Source organism: Mus pahari, chromosome 1 (assembly GCF_900095145.1).
Source record: "Mus pahari chromosome 1, PAHARI_EIJ_v1.1, whole genome shotgun sequence".
Lineage (NCBI taxonomy): Eukaryota > Metazoa > Chordata > Mammalia > Rodentia > Muridae > Mus > Mus pahari.
The window spans coordinates 116,243,789-116,259,351 of NC_034590.1; the positions used below are offsets into that span (position 1 = coordinate 116,243,789).

General features: G+C 48.4%; 1 protein-coding gene across 1 annotated transcript; it reads left to right on the top strand.

The window, feature by feature from the left end:
* The first annotated feature begins 9,120 nt into the window (after positions 1-9,120).
* On the top strand, positions 9,121-15,375 carry Ctsf (cathepsin F). Its single transcript, XM_021203196.2, has 14 exons — positions 9,121-9,449; positions 9,659-9,757; positions 10,003-10,087; positions 10,180-10,241; positions 10,442-10,517; positions 12,440-12,553; positions 12,661-12,806; positions 12,890-12,986; positions 13,066-13,146; positions 13,900-14,019; positions 14,099-14,163; positions 14,255-14,345; positions 14,722-14,780; positions 14,867-15,375. Exons 1-14 carry the CDS (start codon positions 9,231-9,233, stop codon positions 14,939-14,941), a joined length of 1,389 nt encoding a protein of 462 aa, XP_021058855.1. The 5' UTR covers positions 9,121-9,230; the 3' UTR covers positions 14,942-15,375.
* The last annotated feature ends 188 nt before the right edge of the window (positions 15,376-15,563 follow it).

The following is a 15,563-nucleotide window of genomic DNA, read 5'->3' on the forward strand; positions in this document are numbered from 1 at the left end:
ATCAAGGTGTATACTGAAGAGTAAGTTTCCAGGGCTGGAGAGATATAACCTAGTGTTTAAAAAGACCTAGTGGATTCCTAACACCCACACTGGTGGCTTGCAACCACCTGTAACTCCAGCACCTGACACCCCTGGCCTCTGTGGGCACCTGAACATATCACACAGACACACAATTAAAAATAAGAAAAAGACCAAAAGACCTCCAACTCCGAGTTTTCTTCCCTGCAAAACAACTGTTATCAGTTTCTGTATTTAGCAAGTTTTGTTGAGGCACCTACAAGGCGTTAAATGCTCAAACTGTATGTTGCTTTCCTCTTCGTTCTTTTTGTTTGATTTGGTTGGTTTTGTTTTGGACAGGGTCTCACTATGTAGTAGACCAGGCTGGGCTCAAATTCACAAAGATCTATCTGCCTTCCTCTGCCTCCCACTACTCTACATTTTTTGTTGGTGGTTATTTTCTGTATCACTCTCCGCCTTTTGCAAAGAGAGGTGTCCTTGATGAGGGGTTCAGACTATGCTGTCTGCAGGCATAAAGACAAATGCCTCATTTGTTGTTAGAAATCATGCTGATTTAGTAAAGTGTGGCTGTAAACTCTCCAAGACCTGTGACTCCACTAGCCCTGAGTAGCTAGCTACACTTTCAACTCCAGAAATGGTTTGCCTCTTGTTCAGTGGGCCTTGAGTCTAATGAGGGTTATCATGCGGTGCTGGAAGCACAGGTGTCATAGTGGCTAGGCCTATTAGGTGTGACCCTCCTCTGGAAGCTTGAATGAATCCTTCAAGTACAAACATGAAAGCTGGTCCTCAGGAAGGTCCCTGTCTTTTCCACCACCTGGGCCTGACCTCCCACTTCTGGGGGAGGCGTGGATAGCAATAGGCTGTATTTTCTATTTTTTTTTTTTATTTACTTTTGGTTTTTCAAGACAGGGTTTCTCTGTGTGTAGCCCTGACTGTTCTGAAACTTACTCTGCAGACCAGGCTGGCCTCAAACTTGGTGATCTACCTGCCTCTGCCTCCCAAGTGCTAGGATTAAAGGTGCATGCCACGACTGCCTGGGTAGCTGTATTTTTTTAAGCTTTTTTTTTTTTCCCGAGACAGGGTTTCTCTGTATAGCCCTGGCTGTCCTGGAACTCACTTTGTAGACCAGGCTAGCCTTGAACTCAGAAATCCGCCTGCCTCTGCCTCCCAAGAGCTGGGATTAAAGGCGTGCGCCACCATGCCCGGCATTTTTTAAAGCTTTTATAACTTTGTATATCAGGGTTCTCAAAAGGAACAGAACTTAGAGAATAAATTTATATATGTATGTCTATTATCTACACATAGATATAGGTAAATAGACAGACAAGAGTTTATTAGACTGGCATTATAGGATGTCCAACAACTAGCTTCCAGCTAGTCCAGCAATGGTTGTCTACCAATGGAAGGTCCAAGAATCCAGTAGTTGTTCAGTCCATGAGGCTGGATGTCTCAGCAGGTCTTCAGTGTACATTAGAATCCCAAAGAAGTCGGCTCTGATGCCAGTGAAGGGCTGTTCTGTGAGAGTGAGGGCGAGCAAGCAACGAGAAAAGCTTCCTTCTTCCAGGTCCTTTTTATAGGCTGCCAGCAGAAGGTATGGCCCAGATCTGAGGTGGATCTGCCCACCTGAAAAGATCTGCATTAAAGATGTGTCTTCCCACATCAAAGATCCAGATTAGAAGTGGATCTTCCCACTTCAAATGATTTAATTGGGCAAAAATTCCTCACATGTGCACCCAGTCATTTTGGAGTTTTAGTTAATTCCAGAGGTAGTCAAGTTGACACCCAAGAACAGCCATCACAGATACCAACATATTTAAGGACATCAAGAGCCGGGCAGTGGTGGCACATGCCTTTAATACCAGCACTCGGGAGGCAGAGGCAGGTGGATTTCTGAGTTAGAGGCCAGCCTGGTCTACAAAGTGAGTTCCAGAACAGCCAGGGCTATACAGAGAAACCCTGTCTCAAAAAAATATATCTTAGAGCCAAGTGTATTGAGTATAAAATTTTAGTCACAGCCCTAGGGAGGCAGAAGCAGATGGATATTTGTGAGTTTAAGTCTAGCCTTGTTTATACACTGAGTTCCAGGACAGCCAGGGCTATGTGGAGAGACTCTGTCTCAAAAGAAGGGGGGATTTCTTGGGGGAGGGGGCTGGAGCTACAGATCAGTCAGTGATAGAGTGCTTATCCACTGTGCAAAAATACTTGAGTGAGTGAATAAATGTGTTAGCTCTCAAGCTAGGAAAATGCCTCAGAAGGTAAAAGTGCTAGGTATACAAGTGTAACAGCCTGAGTTCAGTCCTCAGAACCCAAGTAAAGGCAATGGGCCAGCCGGCTTGGAGTGAACCAGGCAATGGCAGAAATAAAAGAGACCATACCTTGACAAGGTAGAAGGCAAAAGCTGACCCCCAAGAGTTGTGCTGTGGCATGTACACACCTGTGAACACACACACACACACACACAATTAAAAAATAGTCATATCTTGGAGCTGAACATGGTGGCACATGCCCATGACCCCAGCACTTGGGAGACTGAGGCAAGAGAATCATAAACAAGTTGAAGACCAGCCTGGACTGGCTACTTAGTGAGAAAACTGGGGGCAGGGTAGGCCAGAGATGGAGCTCAGTCATAGTCTGACCTCGTGGCAGAAGTCTGTAACCTTAGCTTCTTAGGTGTCTGGAGGAAGAGGTTCACAAGTCCACTGTCTGCCTGGACTACAGAATGGGTTCAAGGCCAGACTGGGTAACTTAGCAAGACACAAAAGCAAGAAGAAGGCAGGAGGGCCAGGCGTGGTGGTGCACGCCTTCAATCCCAGCACTCGGGAGGCAGAGGCAGAGGGATTTCTGAGTTCGAGGCCAGCCTGATCTACAAAGTGAGTTCCAGGACAGCCAGGGCTATACAGAAAAACCCTGCCAAAAAACCAAAAGAAGAAGGAGGAGGAGGAGGAGGAGGAGGAGGAGGAAGAGGAGGAGGCAGGAGGATTGCCAAGAAGCTTGCCTGAGATATATAGTGAATTCCAAGTTCAACTGTAGCTATAAGGCAAAATCCTGTTTTGTTTTGTTTTGTTTTTTTTTAAGCCATAGGAGGACATGCCCTGAGCCCTGAGCCCTGAGCCCGAGTCCTGAGCCCTGAGCCCTGCCTGAGCCCTGATCTCAGAGCCCTGAGCCATTCCTGAGCCCTGAGCCCTGAGCCCTGAGCCCTGAGCCCTGCCTGAGCCCTGAGCCCCGAGCCCCGAGCACACTTCACTGATGCCATTCCATCACAGCTTTGGAGTTTCATTTTTTTAGCTTCAAGTTGCCCAATTTCATCTTTTTATATGTAGCATTAATGACTAAAGAAGCTGTATTTTGTGCTAGACATTCATTTTGATACCTACCAGTCATTTGTCTCTGATTCCAATCCCTGGAAGATAAGTTCCCAGTAACCCTGACTCAGTGACTCCTCCCACATACCCAAAAATGCACTGCCGTGACTATCTACTTATAATGATATGACTAACTGCTTTTTTTTCTTCTGTAACTTGCTTACACAGATACCCAAATATTATTTTGAGTTGCTTTAATCATTTAACCGGGTAGAACAGAACAATTTTTACTTGCTTGCATAGATATTGAAGTCCTTCCCCAAACCATTCCTTCATGGCAATCTCAAATTTGACTCAGAGATTGGTTATCCTGGTGGCAGCTAATCAATAAATCTGTTAATTATAATTGGATTGGGTCTATGGTCTTTTCCCAGGGGTCACAAACTCTGTAACACTTTTCCCATATAGAAACTTAAGAGCATTCTCCATCCATGTTGGTGTATATTCATTCTAGTTTGTTCTGTTTCATGGCATGTTTATTCTTGCTCAAGGTTTTGATTTCTTTAACCTTTAAAAAAATTTAAATTGTTTTATGTGTATAGGTGTTTGGGTGCATGGCTATACATGTGTGGTGCCAGAAAGGGGTATTGAATACCCTGGAACTGGAGTTATAAATGGTTGTGAGCTGCCATGTGGGAGCTGAGAACTAAACCACAGTCCTTTACAAGAGCAACAAGTGTTCTCAGCCACCATCTCTGCAGCGCCCCACCCCCAGCCCCCAGGTTTTTGGCTTTTATTTTCTCAGTTTCTCGGGGCTCTTTACATATTCAGGATCCAATGCTTAGTACTGCTCCTGTTTATAGGTTTGGTGGGTCTAGTATTAATCAAGTCAGTGTTTGCCCATGCTTTGCCAACTGCAACGTGCTTTTCACAACTGACTCAGACTCCCTCCTCTTCTCCATCTCCTCCTTTTTTTTTTTTTTTGGGAGACAGGTTTTCTCTGTGTAGCCCTGGCTGTCCTGGAACTCACTCTGTAGACCAGGCCAGGCTGGCCTCGAACTCAGAAGAAATCCACCTGCCTCTGCCTCCCCGAGTGCTGGGATTAAAGGCGTGCGCCACCACGCCTGGCATCATCTCCTCCTTTTTTTGAGACGGGTTCTCTCTGTGTAGTCCCGGCTGCTCTGAAACCCCTTATGTCACTCATGATAACCTCGAACTCACGGAGATACAGATTAAAAGTGTGTGCCACCACATCTCAAATTTTTAATCTTTTTTTTTTTTCTGACTCTCTCTTTTTTAGGGGAAAGCATGAACACAGTTCCCCCACTACTACAAATTATACAGTAAAGTTTCCAACATGGGAAAGTTGCAGGGGTCTGCATATTTGGAGTGGGAGCTTCGAATCTTAATCTCCAGGCCTTCAAGAGTTCCATGGCTCATTACACTGGATGGTGCAGGATCCAACCTCAACAGTGTCACCTTGTGCCAGTGAGGGGTCATAGCAGCAGTGGACTCCCAGCTTTCTCTTTCTCCACCTGAAGGAGAAAAAGTCCAACTAAGGGAAAGAGTAGGAATTATGGGAAATTTAGAAGTGGCAAGGAAGCGGGAGGATCCTCAAAATAAATAAATACTAGCCAGCAGTCACTTAACGGAAAAACATTGAGATAAGCTGGGCACAGAAAGGCAAATCTTTGATGATCTCACACGCTTGATCTAAAAGCAACAAACTCACAGAACCTGAGTAGAATGACGGCTAGCTACCAGAGCAGGGGTGGAGGGGCAGAGCAGGGGGGCAGAGCAGGGGATGGGCGAGCTGTGGGGAGATGAAAATCAAAGGTCATGGAGCTTTAAGCGTCACACAAAGGTTAAGTGTCAAAATTTCTTTAGAAGATTATGAAGGTTAAGCATCTAGATTTCTCCCCTTTGAGCTCTATTACAGCTAATAAGTGCCGTACATTTCCACAGACCAAAGAAGAATAAGTCTCAAATATCCTCATCCCCTCAAACATCAAACATTTGAGTTGATATATAGGTAAATAGCTTGATTTAATCATTCTATGTTATATCAAAAATTATAAATTCACTTTGCACTTTACAAGATATCTAGCTATAATTTGGTTTTTTTTGGTTGTTTTTTTTTCTTCATTCTCTTTTGTGTATGTGTGTTCATGTGTGCACATGATTGGCTAAAATTTCCTTTCCTGGGGGTCTATCTCAATATCTACCCTGCTCCTATGGTCCCAACAGCAAAGCAAGATACTATCCCACCAAAGTTCACTGCAGAATCAGAGTTTATCAGGCTTTCTTCAGAGTCATGGGTGAGAGGTTAAATTAGGAGCACCATAAAGCAGCCGCCCTGGAAGCTGGAAGCATTGCACCAGCATGCATGAGGCATCTTAACTGTTATGAAATATAATGCAGCAGCAGCAGCAGGGGCAAGGAGTTACCTGGCAGGCCAACACCAAGGTGTCCCCCTGAGAAATCGTGTCACATGACAGACCTGGCAGAAGGGAGGGTTATTTGGGAGGGGAGGGAAATGAGGACCCGGAGAAGGGGTAGAGGTAGACAGAGCCATGAGGGCAGAGAAAGCAGGGACAGAAAAGGACAGAAAGAAAGAGAGGCCAGAACCGGCGTGGTGAAAAAAAAAAAAGAGGCCAGCTGGGAACGTGTGAAACAGAGAGAGAAAAGAGAATGAGGAGGGAGTAGGGAGTGGGGGTGCTGGGGTAGCAAGCTATCCCTTTTGTATATGACTGCTGCTGCATCTGGCTAGTGCACAGCAAGCAGTGTATTGCTAGCTCCTCATTGCTAGGCCCCTGGGAGGAGCCAGAGGATTTGTTTGTAAGCCAGCAGGTGTGACTGTGCAAGGGAGCTCTGTCCCCAGTCCTTCCAAACCTCATCCTCTAACCAGCGCTTCCCAACCTTCCTAAGGCTACAACCCTTTAATACAGTTCCTCATGTTGTGGTGAACCCTAGCCATAAAATTATTTTTGTTACTACTTTATAGCTATAATTTTGCTACTGTTATGAATCATAATGTAAATATCTGATATGCAGGATTTTGGAACACGCAAACCCTGTGAAATGGTTGTTTGATCCACAAATGAGTCTCAACCCACAGGCTGAGAACCACTGCTCTAGCCCTTCCCAGAGACTATGAACCCATGTGCAATTAGGATAGAATTGCAAACAACTGGTTGGAAGGGTAGCCAAATACTCAGGTGAGGGCCTCGGGTCCTGCCCCTCCTTCCAAGAGGCCCAGCTGTGGTGTTGGGCGTTTTGTGCACTCTGCATTCAGATGCTGATTGCTGTGCCCAGAGAGCTGCTTGCAGTGTAGACATAGACATCGTCATGACATTTGGAGCATCTCCTGTCTCAGTGATGTATAAAACTTCTTTTCCATTAACTTTGATTGCTTAATAAAGAGCTGATTCAGCCTAAAGATGGGCAGAAGTGCCAGGCAGTGGTGGTGCAAGCCTTTAATCCCAGCACTTGGAAGGCAGAGGCAGGAAGTGGATTTCTGAGTTTGAGTTCCACCTGATCTACAGAGTGAGTTCCAGGACAGCCAGGGCTACACAGAGAAACCCTGTCTCGAAAAACCAAAAATAAACAAACAAACAAACAAACATGGAGATGGGCAGAAGAGAATAGGAGGAGACTTCCAATCCCAGTCAGGGGGGCCCCAAGCAAAAAGAAAGAAGCAGAGAAGAAAAAAAGGAAGAGAGGGATCAGGAGGATTTGCCAGGAGTCACCATGAGGACACGCATGGATGAGAGCCAGCCAGGGCAAGCTCAGATTGCAGGGAAAGGCTGGGAGGTAGGCAGCTGTAGAGGGCTAGAGTAGATGAGCATCTGCCCAGCATACTACCTGCAGCTTGTTCATAAATTTTATTGGGACTCTGTGTCATTTATTCAGGAGCTAAAACGGGCTAGCACAGGCATAGAGATGCCCTGTTGTTACTTGAGAGGGAAAGGGCAAAGAAAAGCCCCCAGATTAACATCTACACTGTGGTGGTCTTTGGAGCAGGTCCAGAACTCCTCAGGATGGTGGAAGTTTGATTCCAAGGACAGTCCTGTACAAGAATATCTATGGGCAGGCCACATGAAGACTTTGGATGTTATCAGTGTGTGTGTAGGTGTGTGGGTGTGGGTGTGTGTGTGGGTGTACATATGGAGGTCAGAGGACAGCCTAGGGTGTCATCATCAGGAAAGCCGTTCACCTCCTATGAAACAGGTTTACAGGTTTTCTCACTGGCCTCAAACTCACCAACTAGGCTACACTGGATGGTGGATGGCCCATGAGCCCCAGGGATCCCCTTGCCTTTACTTCTAGGCAAAGGGTGCCATGTGTAGCTTGTATGTGTGTGTGTGTGTGTGTGTGTGTCTGTGTGTGTGTGCGCGCGCGCGCGCGCACATGCAAGTGCTGGGGATTGAACTTAAATTACCAAGTTTGCAAGGCAAGTGCTAATGTATCCCTTAGCTGGCTGTGGGAGTATATGCCTTTAATCTTAGCACTAGGGAGGCAGTGAGGCAGGCGGATCTCTATGAGTTCAAAGCCAGCCTGGTCTACATAGGCCCTGTTTTGAACACAAACCAAGAGAACTGTCTTAAAGACTTCAAAAAACTCCTTCATATATACATACTTTGCACACTCCACATGTACACACAAGATTTCAGTGGCAAGGCTTATTTTAACAGCTTTAAATAACATACTCCTGGCAACAGCTCCTCCAATGAGCTGAGGATAATTTCTGCCTCTCTGATACAAAACCAATGGATTTTTTTTTCTTTTTTGGTTTTTCTAGACAGGGTTTCTCTGTGAGCCTTGGCTGTCCTGGAACTCACTCTGTAGACCAGGCTGGCCTCGAACTCAGAAATCTGCCTGCCTCTGCCTCCCGAGTGCTGGGATTAAAGGCGTGTGCCACCACGCCCGGCTACCAATGGATTTTTGTATCCAAGCAGTTTATGGAAATTTCCCTTTCAGTAATAAAAAGCCCTCCTTTCTGGTCCCTCTCCAAGTGTGCAGAGGCTTACAGGGAATGCCTCTTGGTTTATGATTCATTTTGTTATTCCCTCATACATGTTTACACTTTGAAGATTTTTTTTTTCCACCCTCTGTTTTCAGTTGTGCCACTGTCCCTTGGTAGTCCTTGGTAGTGCTTAAGTGATTTAAGGTATGATCCCACCCTTTGCACAGTTTTGTTGATTATGTGTATAGATGTCTTTTAAGCCTCACAACAGTCAGACTCCTGTAGCCTACGCTCAAATTCTCTTATGTATCCAAGAATGACTTTGAATTTTAGAACTTCCTGTCTCTTCCCAAGTGCCTCCCTTACCTTGCTAGGTTTATTCCGTGCTAGGGGAGGGTACACAGGGCATTTGTGAGAGCTAAGCAAACACTATCCACTGAACTACCTACATCCTCTGGTCCCAGAACCCATAATATTACTGACCATCTCGTGAATGACAACAGGGGCCTCAAAGGCGAGATCGCCCTGCGAAGGCAGGCTGAGGAACCAATTGTTTGGGTTCAACTCTTATCAGAGCCATCTGTAAGCTTCTTTATCTTTATCTACGTAATGGGACCGCACCTACTTCACAGGTCTGCCACGGTTAAAAGGATCTGGCTTTTCTTGCGTAAGATAGAAAAGGTCATTGATTCTTATTTTATTTTCCACCTAGTGTCTTCTCCCCCTCACTTCACCCCACGCCACCCCCACACCCCTTGGTCCACGTGCCTCGCGTAAATAAGCGAGAGCGCAAGCGCCAGGAATCGGTGCCCATTGGCCGCCCCGGCGTTCTCCAGGGTTGTAGGGAAACTCTCTGTGGCCTCTGACAGCAGGCTCCGCCTCGGGTCGCTAGATCCGCGCTGTTTGTGGGTCAGTGAATCGGGGCGAGCAGCTTCGACCTCGCTATGGCGCCCCTACTGCAGCTTCTGTGGCTGCTGACGCTGCTCTCGACTGTGACCCTGAGCCCCGTCCCCGTCAAGCCCTGGGCGGATGACGAGCAGGCCTGGAACTTGTCGTCCCAGGAGCTGCTGGCCCCCTCCCGCTTCGCGCTGGACATGTACAATTACGGCCGTGCTGCAGGGACAAGGGCCGTGCTAGGGGCGGTGCGCGGGCGCGTCCGCCGGGTGAGGACGCGCGGGGAGCGGGCGCGGGGTCTGGGCCCAGGAATGGTGCAAGGTGGAGTTTGGCTTAAATTTGGGGTGATGGCCAGGACAGGGGAGGGAAGGACCTGTGCAGACCTGTATCCAGTAGGGAGGCACAGATGGGCAGTGGTCTCATAAAAGGAGTAAAGGGGGGAGAGAATGGTTGTGCCAGCCCCAACTTCTCCATCCAGGCCGGCCAGGGCTCACTGTTCTCCCTGGAAGCCACACTAGAGGAGCCACCTTGCAATGATCCCCTGGTGTGCGTGCTGCCAGAGACGAAGAAATCAGTGGTGAGTAAAGAGGTCAGCTATTGTTGACCCTAGCTGGCAAGCAGTTGGAATGGTGGGTCCTGTCGAGGCATCGGTTACCCCTGAGATACCAAGTTAGAGATCAAGATGCTCTGATAGGGTGGGTGTGTGGGTGCTGGGTGTGACTGCCTTCTTTCTATGTGGATCTCCTTTGAGGAACTTCTAGCTGCTCTTGCCAGGACCTTGTTCCAAACTGTCCCGTGACCGGCTTCTTTCTTTGCCTCCAGCTCTGCCGTTTTGAAGTCCTTGAAGAGCTAAAAGAACACTTGCTGCTGAGGAGGGACTGTAGCCCAGTGAATGCCAAGGATACAGGTGCTGGGATAGCTCAAGGAGACTGGGAGAGCCCAGACCTTACTTGAGTCAGAATCCAGCCTTAATTACTTCTCTGTTCTGACCCTATCCAGAGTTTAGAAATGTGACTTTCAGCTCATTCCTTCCATTGTTGGACAAGGATCCCCTGCCCCAGGTGAGGACCCTGTGTCTAGGAGAGACAATCACCCCTTAATCCTCTTTTCCTTCTCGTTCTCTGCATGCCCTTTCTCTCTCTTCCCCCTCACTTCCTCTTCCCATAGTGACTTCCTTATCTTGGTCCTCCAGGGTAGAGCTCTCAGTTAGTGTACTGGGGTCTGCCTGAACTTGTAAACGAGCCCCCTTTTGCCTTCCTAGGACTTTTCTGTGAAGATGGCGCCACTCTTCAAGGACTTCATGACTACTTATAACCGGACTTATGAATCAAGGGAAGGTAGGCCCCAGCCTTGTCATCTGTCTCAGTCAGACTTGGGCCTTCTCCTGTCATGGCACCTCGATGCTGGGGAGATAATCTTTTTTCTTTTTCTTTTTCTTTTTTCTTTCTTTCTTTCTTTCTTTTTTTTTTTTTTTTTTTTTGTTTTTTGAGACAGGGTTTCTCTGTATAGCCCTGGCTGTCCTGGAACTCACTTTGTAGACCAGGCTGGCCTCAAACTCAGAAATCTACCTGCCTCTGCCACCCAAGTGCTGGGATTAAAGGCGTGCACCACCACGCCCGGTGATAAGTTATTTCTCCGCTGGTAAAATGAGCCAAGTCAAGCCAGATTAGATGATATTAACTGCAGGTTTATTGGGAAGCTGCTCTCTGATGAGTTCACTGGCCCCAAGGACTAGGCCACGGAAATCGCCATGGGGAAAGGAGGTGAAGGAGAGAAAGAGAGAAAGGGCCCATACAGAGAAAGGAGAAGAAAAGAAGGAGGAAGAAGAGAAAAGGGAGAGAGTGAAGGGACCAAAATGTCTGGATTATATCTGGAAGAGCTTCTGGGGGCAGCCCAGCTCCTGGGCTGGAAAGTTCAGGGTGGGGTGCAGGCTATGCCAGGTTAGGGACTGAGGGATGCTGGGAGAAGCTGGAGGTCAGGTCTGCTTTGATATGTAACATATGCACCTCAGTCCCTGGTGCAGGGGTCTGAAACCAAATAAAAAGGATCTGTGTCTCTCAAGGAGCCCATATCCCTAAGATCCTGTCCAGCTTTCTAGGCAGCCATCTTGTCAAGGAGTGGCCTGTTTTCCTCCTTCTGTCTTGTCTTTCAAACCAGAAACCATGGTCTTCATTCCTCTAGGCAGGATGGGTAAGGCTTAGACCAGATTTTCTCCGTTGGATTTCCCGTCATGGCCTTTCTGGTAACCTCTCCTGGGTGACACCCTTGGTCTCATTTAGATTACTGTTTTTATATTCAATAAGTCACTGCTCCAGTTTGGGCCCCCAAAGTTGAGCATACCTCTCACTTAGAAGTCTGCTTCCCGGTCTGGAGAGATGGCTCTGCGGTTAAGAGCACAGGCTGCTCTTCCAGAGGTCCTGAGTTCAATTCCCAGCAACCACATGGTGGCTCACCACCATCTATAATGGGATCCGATGCCCTCTTCTGGTGTGCCTGAAGACAGCTACAGTGTACTCATATAAATANAATAAGTCTTTAAAAAAAAAAAAAGAAGAAGAAGAAGTCTGCTTCCCTTATGACTTATTCTGCTGGCCCCAGGGATCTATCCTTACAAACAGCTTCAGGGACTAAGGCAGGGACTCAGTTAATAAAGCCCTTGCCTTAGAAGTGTGAAGACCTGAGTTCAATCCCCAGAACCCACCAAAGAAGCCCGATACGGTGGTCTGGACTTGTAACCCCAGCGGCAGTGAAAAGGGAGAAAGAAATAGGCTTATCCAACCCTGTCTCGAAAAAAAAAAAAAAAAGAAAGAAAGAAAGAAAGAAAAGAAAAGAAAAGAAATAGGCTTATCCTAGCCAGTCTAGCTCACTTGAGCTCCAAACCAAAAAGAGACCATTTATGCCTCAAACAAAAGTGGAAGGCCTTGAGAAATGACATCAGAGGTTGTCCTTTGATACACACACACACACACACACACACACACACACACACACTCAACACACACATGTACGTATACAGAAGTATCCACAAAGGCACACACTCATCCATGCACATACACTAAGGTATACACACACACCACACATGTGCACACATGTATGTGCATACATGCATACACAAAGTCAGACTCATGTGCACGCACACACTAATTCACACATACACTCATACAATCGTTCACACTCACACTCAGACGCTTACCCCCACTTACCACTCCTTTTATGATCTGGTTGGGTTCAAGACCCTCTCCTTCTCTTTGGTCCTCAGAAGCCCAGTGGCGCTTGACAGTCTTTGCCAGAAATATGATACGAGCACAGAAGATTCAGGCCCTGGACCGAGGCACGGCTCAGTATGGGATCACCAAGTTCAGTGACCTCACAGGTGGGGATGGTGACCAAAGCCTACACAGAACTTGTGCTGCTCAGGCTCCTCATGAGGGCTGGCTTCAAATACTCAATCCTCTCTGCCCCGCCCTTCTCTACCCACAGAGGAGGAATTCCACACCATCTACCTGAATCCCCTCTTACAGAAGGAGTCTGGCAGGAAGATGAGTCCAGCCAAGTCCATAAATGATCTCGCCCCGCCCGAATGGGACTGGAGGAAGAAAGGGGCTGTCACTGAAGTGAAGAACCAGGTTGGAGTCCCAGAAGTGGGAACAGGAAGGCAGACTGCACGGGGCCTGAAGAGAGAGCCTTGACCGTGACCATTGTCTTGCAGGGCACGTGTGGCTCCTGCTGGGCCTTTTCTGTCACAGGCAACGTGGAGGGCCAATGGTTCCTGAACCGGGGGACTCTGCTTTCCCTGTCAGAGCAGGGTGAGCATCCTGCTCTAGTCCCCTATCCCCATACCAGCCCCTTCAGAGGGCCCCTTGGAACCAGCCTTCTGTCTCCTAGAGCTCCTGGATTGTGACAAGGTGGACAAGGCCTGCTTGGGTGGATTGCCCTCCAACGCCTACACAGCCATAAAGAATTTGGGTATGTGTTAATCTGGTTAGGAGGGGCAGCAGGTACTACCTCTTTGCAAGAGGGCATGAGGGTCACACCAAACTGGGTTCTAGTCTTTATGCTGACCCTTTCTGACTGAAGACCTATGATAAGTGAGTTATGTCAGAGCCTCAGTTTTCTTAACTGTGAAATGGGATCTACAGTGTCCACTTAGCATGATTGTCTCCAATGGCAAGTGAGGTAGTGAACAGATGTAAGATTCTGATATGTGACAAGGACCCAGTGAATCTTGGTGTTTTCACTTCCTGGAAGTCTGTGTTCTTATTATTCCACCAAACTAGACAGCAACGCATCTCTCTCCTGCGGGGAGGTATTAAATTCAGCCATGGGCTGCAGTAGTAGAAGGATGGTGAGCTAAGAGCCTACGGCAGCTTAGAAAGAAGCTGGTCCAGGAGCCTCCAAGGGTGTGAGCTATATCAGCAGTAGACTGTCAGAGCAGGACAAGCAGCAGAGGGCAGAGGTGCCAGGAAGTCTGAGATAAGGCCTCAGCACGGAGGCAGAGGTGGGAGTAGAGGCCTGCCTTTGTTGATAGACACTGTAGCTTCTTCCCCACACCCTCTCATCCCTAGATGTGTCATCACTAGTCTGAGGAGATTTCCTCAGAGGGGTGCCAGGGCCCTGGGAGTATTACGGAGCATGTGATCTCATGTCTGTGGGATGCTCGGCAGTCTTCTGTCAGGGAGAAGGTGAGTAAGTCATAAACAGGAGTCTGCTTATCCCCAGGAGGGCTGGAGACAGAGGATGACTACAGCTACCAGGGCCACGTTCAGACCTGCAACTTCTCAGCTCAGATGGCAAAAGTCTACATCAATGATTCAGTGGAGCTGAGCCAGAATGAGAATAGTGAGTGGTGGTCCCTGTGGGTGGGTCTAGGTTGATGCTGCTGGGCCAGGGTACCACAGGCACTGCCTTCCCCTTTCAGAGATAGCAGCCTGGCTGGCCCAGAAAGGACCGATCTCAGTTGCCATTAACGCCTTCGGCATGCAGGTGAGGTCCTGACCTCTCTGTCCCTCCCCATCTCGTCTGTGCCTTCCTCCCTTCTCCTTTAAGCTGGCCCCCTGCTTCGTTTTCTTCTCAGTTCTATCGCCATGGGATTGCTCACCCATTCCGGCCCCTCTGCAGCCCTTGGTTCATCAACCATGCTGTGTTGCTGGTGGGCTATGGCAACCGTGAGTTCCACTGGCCTCCTGCTTCCCTTCTGTCTACCTCAGGCCCCAGTGAGAGGCTAGATAGCAGCTTCTCAGGCCTTCTGAGGGGGATCACCCTGGTAATGCCCAAGAACCTTGTCCTGAACCCCAGCCCAGAGAAGCTGGGGCTGGTGGAGGTTGGAGGGTTATTCTAGAGGCAATTGGACAAGCGCTTTCTCTAAGCCTTATTAGGTGCACGAGGTCTCCATGAGGACGGTAGGTGGGCCTTACGGGCTCTTTGCCATTTTCCTACTTCCTGTTATACCAGGGGCCCACTGACGATATTTGAAGGGTGCAGTGTATGAATCTCTGAGTGGAGAAGGGTCTCTAACTTCTTGTACTCCATATTGTTCCCCAGGCTCCAACATTCCTTACTGGGCCATCAAGAACAGCTGGGGCAGTGACTGGGGTGAGGAGGTGAGTTTTGCCTGGTTGGCCCCTGACTCCCCTTCAGTGTCTCCCTTACCCAAGCCCTCTAACCAAGCCCCCCCACTGTCTCGCAGGGTTACTACTACTTATACCGTGGATCCGGGGCCTGTGGTGTGAATACCATGGCCAGCTCAGCAGTGGTGAACTGAGAGACTGCTGGCTCAGGACCTGATATTGACCACAGTAGCCCCTTCCTTAGCCTGACTCATGCTCAGGCCCTTCCTCAAGAGACAGAGCTGGTTGAGGACCAGGTACTTTGTACCACAGGGTGAGGAGTGGGCCCTGGGCCCCTTCTTCCCTCTCTCCTCTCGTGCTCACCTGAAGTTCCCCAGCTGCATCTGTGTTGGATTGTGGTAGCTAAGAGGATCCTGAGGTGCAGGAGGCTTTCATGGAAGCCAGCGCCGGGGCATGATGCAGGATGAAAATATGCTCGTCGTAAAACTAGATCTGTCCTCAGCAGGCTCTGTCTTTCTGCTTTGGTGTTCCTCGGTCTGATGCTGTCAACTTTCTGGTCCCTTTCCACATCCAGGAAAGTTGTAACCAGCCTTCTCTAAGGGCAATAAAGAGGTAGCCTGCTCCCCTTATGTGGCGTAAGTGCTTGGTCTCTGATGGAAAAGATGGGTCCTAGGGACAAGGACCTCCAGGGGTCAGGTTCCCCTTAAGAACCAAAAGCTGACTGTTCTTCCAGAGGTCCTGAGTTCAATTCCCAGCAACTTCATGGTGGCTCACATCCATCACTAATGGGATCTAATGCCTTCTTCTGGTGTGTCT

Excerpts from the sequence above, each read along its gene's own strand:
- Ctsf (XM_021203196.2), top strand. The coding sequence starts at position 9,231 with ATGGCGCCCCTACTGCAGCTTCTGTGGCTGCTGACGCTGCTCTCGACT. Across the intron at positions 14,020-14,098 it reads GCTGAGCCAGAATGAGAATA|AGATAGCAGCCTGGCTGGCC; the intron begins GTGAGTGGTGGT and ends TTCCCCTTTCAG. Across the intron at positions 14,164-14,254 it reads TTAACGCCTTCGGCATGCAG|TTCTATCGCCATGGGATTGC; the intron begins GTGAGGTCCTGA and ends TTTTCTTCTCAG.